This window comes from Nannizzia gypsea, genomic scaffold, assembly GCF_000150975.2.
Source record: "Nannizzia gypsea CBS 118893 supercont1.5 genomic scaffold, whole genome shotgun sequence".
In the NCBI taxonomy this organism is placed as follows: Eukaryota; Fungi; Ascomycota; class Eurotiomycetes; order Onygenales; family Arthrodermataceae; genus Nannizzia; species Nannizzia gypsea.
In genome coordinates this window covers 153919-167905 of record NW_003345197.1, presented here as the reverse complement: position 1 = coordinate 167905, position 13987 = coordinate 153919, and the positions used below count along the sequence as shown (strand labels likewise).

The window sequence follows — 13987 nt, the reverse complement described above, 5'->3', positions numbered from 1 at the left end:
GTTGTTTCTTTCTTAGGGAGATGTACACAGGGTTGAATGCCGTCTACTGGAGAGCAATGCACTCAAGCTCGACTGGAACACCCTTGGGAAGCTGGTGTACTGCAACACAGCTGCGAGCGGGTTTGTGGGAAAAGTACTTCTCGAACACACCGTTCATCTCAGCGAAGTCAGCCATATCAACGAGGAAGACCTGTATACTACAAGTTAGCATTGAACCTCCCTCTTTCACAAGTGGCAACACGGAAACGAGTGCGAGGTAGAACATACATTGACCTTGACGACCTTGTCAATGGAGGAGCCGGCAGCAGCTAAGACAGCGCAGATATTGCGGCAGCAGAGGTCAGTCTTCTCAGCAATGCTTCCCTCAAGGAGCTTGCCGGTGTTGTCGGCGGGGATTTGGCCGGATACAAAGACCTGCCCGGCAGCCTTGATGGCTTGACTCTGTAGATTATTTAGATCAATGCTTTCAATTGATACAACATATCCACAGAGAAAAGGGTAAAAAAACGCACGTATGGGCCAGCAGCTGGAGGGAATCAGTTAGTCTATCTTGCTAACTCCTTGAATGAAATAGCCGGCGGGGCAAGCAATGGAGGGGTGCGGTTTTCAACTTACGGGGACAGGCGTCTTTGGTGAAGACGGGTTCCATGGGAGCAGACATGATGGCAGTTCTGGTGAGTGTGCGCGTGTGGCAAGGCGGAGTTGCTGATAGACGTGAGAGTCGAAGCGGACGAAGTTGAGCGTAGGAGGGAATCAGTCGGCGAGCCAGCATCAGGATGCGTCTTTCGTAGTTGATTTGTATTTATAAGAGAAACGCAAGGGGTAACTGCCTAGGTTAGGTTACGCTAGTGAGTTTAGCTAAGGCAGTTCCCCGCGGTCTTTTGCGGTTAAAGTTACCCGGATGACTAAGCCGGTAAACTCGTTGGCATCAAAATCAAGACTCCGGGAGACAAGATGAAAAGTGTCGAGAAGACTGGACATTTGGATTTTTCTCCTATGCTATTGACAAGGTTTCTAGAGCTTGGTTTATATATTGTACTTTAAGAAACAGTACTCCGTGCTCTTGATCAACGCAGTCGTTTAGGGGCTGATCAAGCTTTCCAGGCCTTTGCTAGGAACTCCCTCATAGCGACCGGCTTAACATCTGGGAACATGTTGTTGACGCGGTTCTCCTTTGGCAAACTGAAGCCGTCTATAACAACAACTTGGCTCATATAGGAAACAATCCAGCTAATTATTTCTGGAGGGTATACAACTTTGTCCGATTGCGGGAGGGGGGTGGATTCGTTCTTCTTTACCTTCTCCAGGCTGTCATAAGAAACTTCAAATTTGGTGCCTATAGAAGCCGGAAAAGGTTAGTTCAGCCAATAGGAAGTAAACACCATCATGACGCCTCTTATTAGAGCCATACCGCGAATCTCTTCTGCCAGGCTTAACAATTCATTGAAAGTGAGGTCGTCTCCTCCCATATACGCAAGCTCCGGCCACTCCTCGGCACCGAGTAGCTTTACAATGAACTTGGCCATATCGTACGAATGGGTGAGGGTGATAACGTTATTGCCATCACCGGGGATCAAAGCTCGGCCGCTGGGGATATCAACCCCATAAGCGAGTGGCTTCAAATGAGTGCGGGTATTTGGCATACCCCAATAATCCATAAAGTAGCCTGGGAGGATTCGGGTGTATTTTAACTTGGTCTCTTTGAGTGCGTTGATTGCGTCGATGTACAGCTGTACTCCAGGAGTAATATGAAGGATCCTATTCCTAGACTGTTAGTAGGTATCCTTCTTGCTATAATATTTTGTGGGGTAGATTATAATATTACTCTTCTGATTGAACGAATGAATACTCGCTGGGAATGAATCTTTTGGTTACAGAAGATTTTTCTGCAGCCTGTATGAGGTTCACTTGAGACTGGCCTGCCTCGGGGGTGACCATGCCGATTGTGCAGATTACGGTATCTATATTGTGTTTCTCGAGTGAAGCGGCAAGGGAAGAAACGTCATTGTAATCTACCTCAATCTGCTCAACCTGGTCTGGAAGGCTGGAGGCCTCCTTTTTCTGTTGGCTGTCAGCAGGTAATTTCCAATATAGTGGCGCTAGGCTTTCATACACGGGTGAGAACAGCGACTTGTTTCTGATACTCGGGTGTTTCTAAAAGCGTGTCGACAATCGTCCTCCCCACCGGCCCCATGCCTGCGATTGCGATAACCATTTTGTATAACTTGAAGGGTCTGGAATGCGACTAGAAAAAGGGCTGAGAGTTTGGAGGAGGACAGTATTTTTGGCAATGCTAGAATGAATATTAGATAGGGAGAAGTCAGATAATCATGGGTTGGCCCAAAGTATTTATTTTCCTATAGCGAACCAACAAAGAAGAGGGGTGAATGACTGTTATCCCTGGCAGCTGGAACTACTTCTCTCGCATAGGATAGAATACTCAGTACAAGCCGGATGATGTAATAGCCCTTCTAATGGAGACCTGTCGAGTTGCAAACTGAACTGCATAGAATGATATACATACAAACAGCCACCATGGAGCATCTTCCTGTTATTATCTAACCATCCAATTAGCTCTTCGAGGCAGAGAGTCAAGGGGGAGAACTAATAGTACAATTGAAGCTGATTACAACAGACCCTCCAAGGTTCTGGTCAGTCAGCCCGCTACATGTTAGCATTTCTCAATTTTTCTTTTTATCAGCGGCAGTGCTGCGAAAAAAGTCTCGTCTGTTTCTGATATTTGGGATGAAGGTGACGTCGGTGGACCCGTAGCTGAATAATTGTCATGGACTAAAAATCAGATCCTAGAAACTGGATACTTGGGATTTATTCCACTGTATTCCGTAGGGCCACTTTTCGGACTTTAATGGAACGTGCGAAAAAAGAGAGGATGAGAAGCAGCAGCAAAAGCACAGATGTAATGCTCCTGGCTTATCGTTGACGAAAAATTTACCCCTCTTTAATATATTCTTATACAGTTACACACTCAATTGAGACCCTGCCATGCGCGGTCAAAAACGCACCTGTCTGGTGAACCATTTTTTACCTAAGTAACTGTCAAACATGGAGTCCAATGGGGAAAGAATATAACGCCGGTATCAAGCCAGGCGGCTGTCTATTTTGTTGAATATACCTATATATAATCGGCATACTAAGGCATAAATATGATCCAACGAATATCTCCACAGTCGTAGAAAAAAGAAAATTGGCTACTAGATTGATATCCAATATTTGTGTAACCAAGAGGTATTGGTCTTCTTATTTTATGGTCAATATTTCCTAGAAAGCATTAAAAAAGAAAGAACCAAGCCAGGGCGACCACCTTAGGTCTCCAACAACACTCGTATCCTTTATGGCTCAAGACACACACGGAAATTTGAACCATGAGTGTACTCCGTAAGCAAATAGGCTGTTTAGCAAGTGTTAACTCATTTTTCGTGCACCAACTGACTTCACTACTGCATGGACCAAAGTATTGGTAACCACCGAGATTTTGTACGACGGAGATAAGGTGATTGCTAGCTGTTAGGTAGTAGCGGAACGCCCGCTGAAGAGATGTCATATTTGCTATTCGACTGCATTGAGAAGATTTGTACAGCCTGTAATCAAAGAGAGGTAATTCTACGGACAAAGGCCGTAACTTGTCAATGCAGGGCTTCGAAACTCAACATCCCAACAGTTTTCGAGAGAAGCTGACGAATTATGATCCATTACTGATAACATTTTATTTATGGCTGCATTGATAAGATGCGAAAAATTGAGTAAGTTGAATTATCTTATTTTGGCGGGGCTGTGATGTCGCTTGGTATATCTTGTAATTTGGTTGGATATCGCTGAAATAACTAATAAGAGGGTGATTTGGGGTCTATAACTATATAAGACGAGCTTTCTTCTGGGGACATTAATTTCACAACCTTTTCAGACGGCCAAACTCTCTACATACCAAAGCCCTTGCTTGTAACTCAAATACTATCTGGTATGTAAGTGCTCCATGATATTCAATAACCGGGAAACTGACATTTATCCAGTCAAGACAACTTATAAATAATTATCCACCATGGAAAATTCCGCAACTGCGAAAAACACCAAGCCCGTCTCAACAAAAGAGAAGCAAGCCGTTTTAAAGGCAGCTCAGTATTATGTGGATGGCCTGATAACCGGGAAGGTGGACCATAGTCGCAAAGGATTTCACCCAAACGCTGGAATGTACGGCTGGATTGATGGAAACCTAAAAACTGCCCCCATTCAAGAGCTCTTTGATATGATTGTGGAGCGAGGATGCACACCGGAACTGATTTACAACCTGGATATTCTTGCGATCACCCCATCCACAGCAATCGTTGAGGTCGACTCAGAGTTGGAGAATGGAGGGTTCCGAGATCATTTAGCGCTCGTGAAGGTGGATGGTGAGTGGAAGACTGTTGCAAAATTGTTTCACATATACGATTAGTGGGGAGCTATATTGTTGGTATACACTCTTCAGTTGTAGTACACCACTTTATCAATCAAAACTTTCATGAGACTTGAGTGGAGAGAACAGCGTCAACCTGGTAGCGTAAAAGAATGCCTCTAAAGCGGCCCACTCAATTTGTACGAACTTCATCTCTTGTTGAAATTGGTTCAAAGCTCTCTCTCGAGTGTTTTTGGCACAACTGGCCACCACTCCTCGTCTTGGCCGTGACGTGGCAGTTCTCATCTGAACAATGCATGTGAAAACAAGATCAGCCTTTTTGGTGACCCATAATTAGGCTAGCCTGCCTTCAGCTGTATTTTACAAGTTGATGCAAATTACAGCTAGAACGCTCAATCCCCTCGGCCCTTGCGCGGCTGATTGCCAAGAAGATTATGCCCCATTATTAATTATGGAACGGGCCGAGCCACATAACTTTATTTCAAGAGACTCCCTTGTCTGTGGAACCACAACAACAAACACGATGTTATTTACCATGTAATTTATTGTTACTGTACAGAGCTACGCATATAAACACATTTCCAGTTGGAATGGAAATTGCACAAATTCGAGAAGTTGGCAGATGCTCGTCTGCGCTTCTGTGCGTAGAAACCTTGGATCTGACGATACTGCTTAAAAAGATATAGACTCAATCAACAGAATCTTGAGTAATGAAGCAAAGAGCACTTAGTAGAAACCATGGATTACTCTTTAAAGAAGCCCCTATTCATATAAATAAATATAGCATTATCATAGGATCATAGGATACCATCGCAAACTGGCAGTGGTGCAACACCTAGACTCCTAAAGTCTCAACTGTCCAGGTTGGGCCCTTGAAGGCGAGTCGGGTCGCGCTTTCTCCGTAACAATTGCCTCTGTTCCCTCACGGATGCGACGCGCAAGCTCAGACGATACAAGTTCGAACGTATCGTAAACTCGCTTCCTTAGTTCATCTGGCCCTGGGGCAATCGACTTGCACAGATTTTCAACCATTCTATCCTGGAACTCCTGGCTACGAAATTCGGGGAGGACCTCATAGTACTCCCTAGCAAACTTGTAGTCATCCTCATGTGGGTGAGACCATGCCTCTGAGGTAACCTGGGAAAGCCAATTGTTGAACTCAGGGCCAAGATCCTGTTGGCAAGAAGTTTCCTTGCGGCGAAGAGGGGCTTTGAGGTGATCAATTCCTAGGCGGTAACGCTGAGCATCCGGGTATGCAAACATACGAGCTTGAAGAATAGGGTCTTCAGAAGGTTCCACACCAGGAACAAGGTTGGATGGTGAAAACGCGAGTTTCTCAACTTCAGAAAAATAATCTTTCACGTTGCGATTCAGAGTGAGTTTTCCAAATGGACGAGACGGAATAGTATCTAGCCCTTTGGGATATGTTCCCAAGTTCCAGTGCTTTGTAACGTCAAGTATATTGAAGCCTAATTTAGGCGCATCCTTCGGATCGATAACTTGCACATTGGCGGTCCAGCTGGGGTAATCACCACGTTCTATGGCTTCGAAAAGGTCCTTGGTGGCGAAGTCTGGATCATTGGGGTCAATCTTCGCTGTAGACCCATCGGTGAAGTTAGGGCCACGATCTGACGCCAGAAAGAAGTGAACATATTTGAATGATCCATCAGGCATTACCCATTTGAAAGCATGGCCGACGTAGCTGCTCAGTGTTCGCCATGTAAACATGGTTCCGAAATCACTGTGCTGCAAAAGAGTCATGTGCAATGCCTCGGGGTTCTTGGTGACAAAATCCCAGGTCATATTGGGGTTCAATAGATTTGTTCGCGGATCTCGACGTTGTGAATGGATCATGTCGGTAAACTTGGCTGGATCGCGGATGAAGAAAAATGGGAAGTTGAGAGACACCCAATCCCAGTCTCCTTGCTCTGTGAAGAACTTAACAGCCATGCCCTTCAAATCTCTGACTCCGTCAGAAGAGCCACGCTCAAGGCCAGTTGTTGAGAAACGAGTGACACATTGAGTTTTTTTGCCCACTCCAAGTAGCATGTCAATATTGCAAATGTCGGAAATATCAGCAGTCACCTGGTAAGATACGCAGAAAATTTCTGCGTTAGTCAATGGCTCCGGTAAATCAAATAAACGGGACCTCCTTACCTCAAACTCTCCATATGCTCCGGTCCCTTTGGCATGAACCGGTCGCTCAGGAATTTTTTCTCGATTAAAATGGGACAATGCCTCAAGCGTGTAAATATCTCTAGGGCCATGGCTTTGAATGGAAGACGTGAATCCACTCGGGTTCATAACAGGGCATTTCTCCCCAGCATTGCCCATGACGGGGCATTTGTCCGCAGCGTTTGGAGCCATCGTAGGTAATTTAATGCAATGGTATACCGGAACTGGCCTATAATGAACAACAAATTGGCATAAGAATGGGTGTAATCAAGGACGACAACTTCGAGGGACGGAGGAACAATTCTTATGGTCAGGCGAGAACTTATGCTTGGTAAATAAGAACAAATGGGCAAGACCAGTAAGCTCCAAACTTGCTTTGCTTATCATTCCCTTGTTCCTGTTTGGCTACCCGGATTGAGACGCTTTGGTTATCTCAATGGCTCAAAAATGAGCCTTTCAGAATGTAACGAGTCCAACGGACCATGTAGACACCAGAATATCCCACCAAGGCCATTCCCATTGCTCCTACCAATCGCAGCATCATATTGTACGACCTTCAGGTAATTGTTCATGCAGGCGTCAGTGTCAAAATCGCACAGGAAAGACCTGCGTAGAATCAAAAATCATATTTGATAATTGACTGCAGAAGCTATTGCAATACGAGGCCAAACTCACTCATTCTTTGGGTAATGACGGTACAGATCTTTGGTTGGCCGCTTTTCAACCAGACATACAAGTTCATGATGCTTATTTCGTCGTATTGTTTTCTTTTTTCTACGTAGCTACTTTTATCAAAGTGACTTGATAGTTAGCTATCAAGTAGTTAAATCACCGTTTGAAACAGGGCGAGGTAAGATACTTATTTTTGAGTACCCCAATCCACCGCTAGTTGTGTGGGGGCATTTGAGCTAACTACTGCATTTCGGAATCAGCCAGCCTAGTAAGCAGGCCACTTTACAATGCAAATCATTCAAGTACGTTAGTGCTTGGCAGCTGTTAACTATTGTTGAGACCGTGGCGATATGTGCTGTCTGTTCGGGTACGAGCCAGGGAAGTGCGCGGATACAGAGCGAATTAGCGAACGCTCTACACTGAATACGTAACATATACTCCATAGTCCGGGCGAGTTCTTCTGCGTATCAAAACCATGCACCAAAAATGGTCCTTATAACAATGTGTCAGCTATGTAGGTCATGTCGCCGATCTCTACTCTACATGAGGCCAATATTCGGATTTTATGGGCCCAAATTTGTGTATATGTGTCTAGTAACCAATCACGGCATGCAAGCACCAACATTGATATTGGCCCCGAAGACAGGACGAGAATCTTCACTCAACAGCCACACGATAGTCCGGGCAACGTCATCAGCTTCAATGACAGAGTAACCTTCCTTCTTGTACGTCTCTTCGACCTCTTCTTGCGTTTTTGCATTTGGTACAAACTTCGGTAGCATCGGGGTCCTTGTGATGCCTTGATGTATTTCCATATGTCAATATCAATCAGGGGACAAGGGGTTTTCTTTCAAGACTTACCAGGGGAAACAGTATTAGCTCGTATTCCAAATGGCATCACATCCTGTGCAACACAGGTAGTGAAATAAGCACATCCTGCCTTTGAAGTTCCGTAGGCGAAAACATCCGGCATGTGAGCCATTGATGCTATACTAGCCACGTTGACAATACTTCGGTCCCCAGGGCTTGTCAACGAATATTCCTTCATTGCTCGGACTTCTGCTCGGGTGGAATACAGAATACCGTCAAGGTTTACCCGGAATACCTTCTTCCACTGCTCATCGTCCTCTTCTAGGAGGGTCGGCGTCTGCCTCAAACCAGCACCCTGGGCAATGCCTGCAATGTTGGCTGCTCCATGAAGCTCTCCAAACGTAGTGATAATTGCTTTGACCCATTCATCGACCTCTGATGATGACGATACATCAAGGACAGTGCAGTGAACTTTTGTTTCAGGGTTGATTTCTTTTATTTCCCTCTCTAGTTGCTTCATGTTTTCGCTGGAAAGGTCCCCAAGACAAAGAGCAGCAGCTTCCCGCTGCGCAAGTAGGCGGCAGGTGGCTGCGCCAATTCCAGATGCGCCTCCTGTAATAGCAAATATCTTTGAAGTAACGGATGCCATTTCTTTCGCAGGTTAAAGGGAGATCCTTTCAAAAAGGTGTTGGAGTAAGGACGTAAACTGAGTTGGTTCCCTTTGGATTTTAGGAGCGATTCACAACTGAGGTTGTAATAAATATGTACGGAGTACTCTGTAACTAGTTAAAGCAAAACGGTTTGACATAGACTATCAATAATTCTAAAATATTCACCCACGCCGATACTTATATATCTCTACAGAGTATTGTCTTTTATTTGAGTCACAAACTTTATCTAGTTTATCTAACTTGGAAGAATATTTTTTTGTGCTGAATGCTAGTTCCATCTCACACGAAGCCGATAGACATGGCTTGATAACCCCTCCTCCCAGACTAGCATACATGGTACAATTTCTCGGTATATTATAGGACTAAACGCATGTTGTAAATATTTGTAAGAAAAGAAAATGTGATAAAGGATAGTATGCGCTAAGGTGGATATTTTGTGCCAGGAAATCCAAATTTGAGTGAGTATCCTTGGGAGATACATGTGGTCCCGTTATCCAGTGAGACAAGAAAAAGGAGAGGAAGAAGTTGCTCGTTTATCCGTATTTAAAGCTCGAAAGGCACAATCAAGAAGGACAAAGATAATCAAGAACTCCTACTCCACCATTACCTGACCAAAGGATATAATATAAAGATATTGAAAACCACCATGGGAAACATTAATCCCCCACAAATCCTTGACATTCGTCGAAGCAAATTCGAAGAATCAATCCCTAAACAAGTCGAAGCAGGTTTATTGTCGAGCCCAAAGACCCTTCCTGCTCTTCTCTTTTATAGTACTGAGGGAATACAGCATTGGAACCGCCATTCACATGCATCCGATTTCTATCCTAGGCGAGAAGAAATACAGATTTTAAAGGAGGAGGCCGCAGATATTGCAGCATCCATTGCAGATGGGAGTGTTGTTGTGGATCTCGGAAGCGCGTAAGGTCATACCTACTCCACGGGCTTCAACTTCTCGCCAACTAAATTGTCGTGTAATTACAGAAGCCTAGACAAAGTCATACACCTCCTGGAGGCCCTAGAAGCTGCTCAGAAGAACGTGACCTACTATGCGCTAGACCTGAGCTTCTCGGAGCTCACCTCAACTCTGCAAGCCATACCAACGGATCGATTTATCCATGTACAGTTTTCTGCTCTTCATGGAACATTTGAGGATGGCCTCCATTGGCTAAAAGAGACTCCGGTTATCCGAGACCAACCACACTGCCTCTTGTTGTTTGGGTTGACAATTGGCAATTTCTCCCGTCCGAACGCAGCCGAATTCCTGCGAAACATTGCCTCCCACGCACTTGTCGAGTCTTCTTCACAAAGCTCCATCCTGCTCACACTGGACAGCTGCAAAGTCCCAACCAAAGTCATCCGTGCCTACACGGCAGAGGGCGTCGTCCCGTTTGCATTGGAATCACTCAACTACGGAAACACTCTATTCCCTCAAAATGGAGAAGAAAAGGTCTTCAATTCCCAAGACTGGCATTTCCTAAGTGAGTGGAATTACGTTCTTGGAAGACATGAGGCGTCATTGATACCCAGGTCAAAAGACATCAAACTTGGACAGCCCCTGGATAACATTGTGGTAAGTAAGCACGAAAAGGTTCGTTTTGGGTGCAGTTACAAATATGACTGTGATGAGCGGAAAGAACTCTTTGCGGCTGCTGGGTTACGCGATGTGAAGTCTTGGTCCAAGGAAACCTGTGATGTGGCATTTTACCAGTTGAAGTGTTGCCCAAACTAGAGAAACCGCAGGCCCCAATTTTTGGTTTTGTGGGCCTGGCGATAGTAAACCTTATTTGAATATCTGTGCCACATAGAGTTAGTTCGCTCCAAGCATCGTCCCGAAACCTAAGGTTTAACTTTGAGCATGAGCCTATTATCACCTCTCAAGTCACTGCTGTGTTCCAAAGAATCGTAAATAGTATACGCCTTCAGTCGGGTTTTAAACAGATTTTCAGCCAAAAGGCGGGAGGAAAAAGCGCATTAAGCCTCATAGTTCGGTAAGAAGCACTGGAATGAAATATTCTCGGGTCCGCATGCCTACAAGCTTGGGAGACAGCGTGTCTGGCCCTCATTACAACACAAATCTTACACTACGTGAAAGAGACCAGGGAAACATACGGAGTACTCAACATAAAAATAACATTCAGGCAGCAAAGCTAGCCTTAAAATAAAGTTCAATCATCGGAGAGCAGCTCATGCGGGAGGTAAACAGAGTTGTCTAACGGCAAGATAACCTCCGCATTGCTAATTCTTCAGCGTGAAAGTAGTCAAAGAGATGAATCTCCTCATTTTCTGGTAGAATGCCTCCTGATGCTTCCGGCACATACCTTCGGAGTCCCATTTTTCGCTACCAATACCAAGTTTGCTGAAAAAAAGATCCGTAGTATCCCATTTCTTCTTGATATCAGAAAGGCGTCCATAATTTGATCCCCAATAGACTTGTTGAAAGTTTTTTTCATTAGGGTCTCCAACATTGCGATACGAAAGCTTGAACTTAGGATCAATAGCGTATAGCATAGGCATCTGAATATTGGTTAGCTTTTCACGAGCTTTTGCCCTGCCTTCAATGGAAGGCTCGACTGTATGTACGTAATTGAGGAGTTGCGAGGCTGCACGCCAAGCAGGGTGCATCGACGTTTCAGCCAGTCCCCCATTGAGAATAACACGACCACCAAGATTACTGGTAAAGAGAAGGTCGCCAGGGGACATGGGGAGATTTGCAAGTGCATTAGCAACTTTCTCCGGCCCCTGGGGGGAGTCGAATAGCTGTTGGGAAATCGCCACAGTAGATCCAAGAACGCCGTAATCGTTGTCAGCGTGGATATCTGGAACCTGTCTGTAATTGGAACTGAAGTGTGGTAAGCCCTTAGATGAATATGCGTATTTGACGTTGGCGCGGCTGAGCTCAGTAAGAAATGATTTCATGCGGTGATCAATGGCGGCCGTCTCGGTTGCATCGAGAAAAAAAAACTTGATGCTTGCCTGAACTGCAAGCTTAGGCAGCACTACAATGACTAGTTGTCCACCAACATTTTCGCGGTTAAGCGACTGTAAAGCAGTAAGAACAACTGACAATCCCTGGGTCCATGATGACGAATTGGATTTGGAGGCCTCAAGAAGGATCTCAGAGATCACAACAGGAACATCCGGAAAGACACGCATGGTGGCTCGAGTGACGACACCAAATGTCCCCCCTCCACCGCCTCGGAGAGCCCAAAAAAGGTCCTGGTTTTGGAGTGCATTAGCAACCACGATCTCTCCCTAAAGTAAAAGATTAGTAACGAAGGGCAAAATTTCATGATATGTTACAAACTTGGTAAAATAATTCAGGCACTTACATCCGCTGTCACAACCTCATACTCGAGCACGTTGTCAACACCTAACCCTTGGTTAAGACTTAGAAAGTCTGACACTCCTCCTCCCTGAAGGAAGCCTCCGACTACTCCGACTGTCGGGCAATCCCCACCAAGCACCATGTAACCATTACGAGCAGCTTGAGAGTAGAGATTTCCCATCATTACACCTGCACCAACCGTCACTGCTGGCCCTAGGGACGCATTAGATCCATTGAGACGCAGATTGGTGTGGAAATGGATCTCCTGTAGGCGATGAGTATGAATTTGAAAAGAGTCTGGGGCACTCGATCTCCCCGCTAGATCATGTCCAGTGTTACGAATGACAAGGCGAAGGTTGTGCCGTCTTGCAAATCGAACTGCTTTCTGGACCTGCTGGGCTGACTCCACCCCGACTGAGTACAGAGGGATACGGCCTTGGTGACAAGAATTCACGGCAGAGACCGTCCGCAGGGACCCCACTGGACAGGTCTCGTTGGCTGTTTCACCAGCCTCCCACACCCAATCCTGCAGAACACCTGTGAGGACCAAAAGTGTTAGCTGGAAATAGCGAAATGTGCTTTCGAATAGCTGGAGCCTTTCCTACCTGGATTGGACGCCCTCCACCCACTGTTCCTTGATAAGAGTAGCATGTCATCGCAGGCGCTCTGATTGAAACTGGACCCATAGCAAACATGTGCCGCTGGCTTTAGGCGATGAAGGTTCCCATCAACAGACGAGTTGAGTGAGTTCCAAATTTCCTCGGACGGCCAGCATGATTCCCATGGCCGGCAACGACAAGAAGCTGGTTGCGTTTCCTGCGTGTAAATTAGCCAGCTCAGAAGAGCGACCAACCCAGTCGTCAAGAATAAAAATTGCATTATGCAAGCTTGGACAGCACTGAAAAATGCAAATCCAAATTGTGGCACAGCTGTTGAATAAACAAGCGGAGAGGTTTCTGGATGGGCAAAGCGGAATTCTCCCCTTAGGGTTGTCACATTGCTCCTCTAAATACCATAATTAGTGGTCTTACAAGATAGCGCATCAGGCTTACAAGTCAATGATCCATTTTCCAGTTACTCCACCCGGTAATGAATCGGCTGGGTTGCAGACACCAAATATTGGGAGAAAGCATTCGTGCATTGCGTTGGTCGATCTAGAGCAGCTTATCAGGTTCCCCGAAAGATTTCGTGTACCACTAGGATGAAAGGCACAAGCAGCCCGAAGCTAAAGGAGAGGAAGGGTTAAAAAAAGGAAATAAATGCCAGGCAAGGATGAAAGTGAGAGGATACTGCATGAGAACTATGTATGCATCCTACCTCTAAACGCCTGTGGTTATTGATAACATAGCTATGCTATTTGGAAAGACGAGGGGATATCGGAAACGTTTCTTTTTGGTCTGGCTGGCTGATAGGTTTTGTAAATTTATGCGTCTGACGCACCAACTAGGACCATACAGCTCTGCCAGCCCTGTGGTTGGGTGATCTTCATCGTTCGAAAGATGAATTCCCATGCAGAAGTTGGTCTAAAATTTGCACCCAACTATCGTTCGTGGTCTTGTCCCCAGCTATAATTATCTCAGAGTGACCAGCCTCTCCGGTAGACACATATTCTGAGCATCATTTTCATTGTCGAGACATCCCTAATCTAGTTCAACACGATCGCAATGGGTTCCATCGAAATCCCCAACTGCTCCGGCTCACTCGTCTACAAGACGATATCTGACTTCATCGAATTTCCCAAACCATGAACAGAAGCTATGGTGGCATAGTACGGCACCGATGTTCGCTGAGATGCTCAGGGTTGCCGGTTATGACCTTCACTCTCAATACAAATTTGGGTATTTTCTCAATCACGTGTTCCGTTCCTAGAGTCTACGCTACGCGGATAAACAACCGATGCTGAGCATTTTGACCCGATAT

At 45.5% G+C, this 13987-nt stretch overlaps 7 protein-coding genes across 7 annotated transcripts; 2 read left to right on the top strand and 5 right to left on the bottom strand.

Annotated features, from left to right (window-relative positions):
• Positions 1–43: 43 nt before the first annotated feature.
• Positions 44–661, bottom strand: MGYG_05914 (HMF1; the record flags this gene model as incomplete). Its single annotated transcript, XM_003171319.1, has 4 exons — positions 44–190; positions 268–441; positions 513–526; positions 616–661. The coding sequence occupies 4 exons, from the start codon at positions 659–661 to the stop codon at positions 44–46; spliced, it is 381 nt and encodes a 126-aa protein (XP_003171367.1).
• A 430-nt stretch (positions 662–1091) lies between these two features.
• On the bottom strand, positions 1092–2215 carry MGYG_05913 (hypothetical protein; the record flags this gene model as incomplete). The annotated part of the gene is made up of 4 exons (XM_003171318.1): positions 1092–1336; positions 1412–1758; positions 1826–2061; positions 2114–2215. The coding sequence occupies 4 exons, from the start codon at positions 2213–2215 to the stop codon at positions 1092–1094; spliced, it is 930 nt and encodes a 309-aa protein (XP_003171366.1).
• Positions 2216–4057: 1842 nt separating this feature from the next.
• On the top strand, positions 4058–4450 carry MGYG_05912 (hypothetical protein; the record flags this gene model as incomplete). The annotated part of the gene is made up of 1 exon (XM_003171317.1): positions 4058–4450. One exon carries the CDS (start codon positions 4058–4060, stop codon positions 4448–4450), a length of 393 nt encoding a protein of 130 aa, XP_003171365.1.
• An 804-nt stretch (positions 4451–5254) lies between these two features.
• On the bottom strand, positions 5255–6778 carry MGYG_05911 (peroxisomal catalase; the record flags this gene model as incomplete). The annotated part of the gene is made up of 2 exons (XM_003171316.1): positions 5255–6496; positions 6569–6778. The coding sequence occupies 2 exons, from the start codon at positions 6776–6778 to the stop codon at positions 5255–5257; spliced, it is 1452 nt and encodes a 483-aa protein (XP_003171364.1).
• Positions 6779–7860: 1082 nt separating this feature from the next.
• MGYG_05910 (short chain dehydrogenase/oxidoreductase CpoX2) lies at positions 7861–8717 on the bottom strand (the record flags this gene model as incomplete). Its single annotated transcript, XM_003171315.1, has 2 exons — positions 7861–8057; positions 8120–8717. The coding sequence occupies 2 exons, from the start codon at positions 8715–8717 to the stop codon at positions 7861–7863; spliced, it is 795 nt and encodes a 264-aa protein (XP_003171363.1).
• A 668-nt stretch (positions 8718–9385) lies between these two features.
• On the top strand, positions 9386–10471 carry MGYG_05909 (EasF; the record flags this gene model as incomplete). Its single annotated transcript, XM_003171314.1, has 2 exons — positions 9386–9660; positions 9724–10471. The coding sequence occupies 2 exons, from the start codon at positions 9386–9388 to the stop codon at positions 10469–10471; spliced, it is 1023 nt and encodes a 340-aa protein (XP_003171362.1).
• Positions 10472–10977: 506 nt separating this feature from the next.
• On the bottom strand, positions 10978–12718 carry MGYG_05908 (oxidoreductase; the record flags this gene model as incomplete). Its single annotated transcript, XM_003171313.1, has 3 exons — positions 10978–11994; positions 12072–12604; positions 12673–12718. 3 exons carry the CDS (start codon positions 12716–12718, stop codon positions 10978–10980), a joined length of 1596 nt encoding a protein of 531 aa, XP_003171361.1.
• Between the last annotated feature and the right edge of the window lie 1269 nt (positions 12719–13987).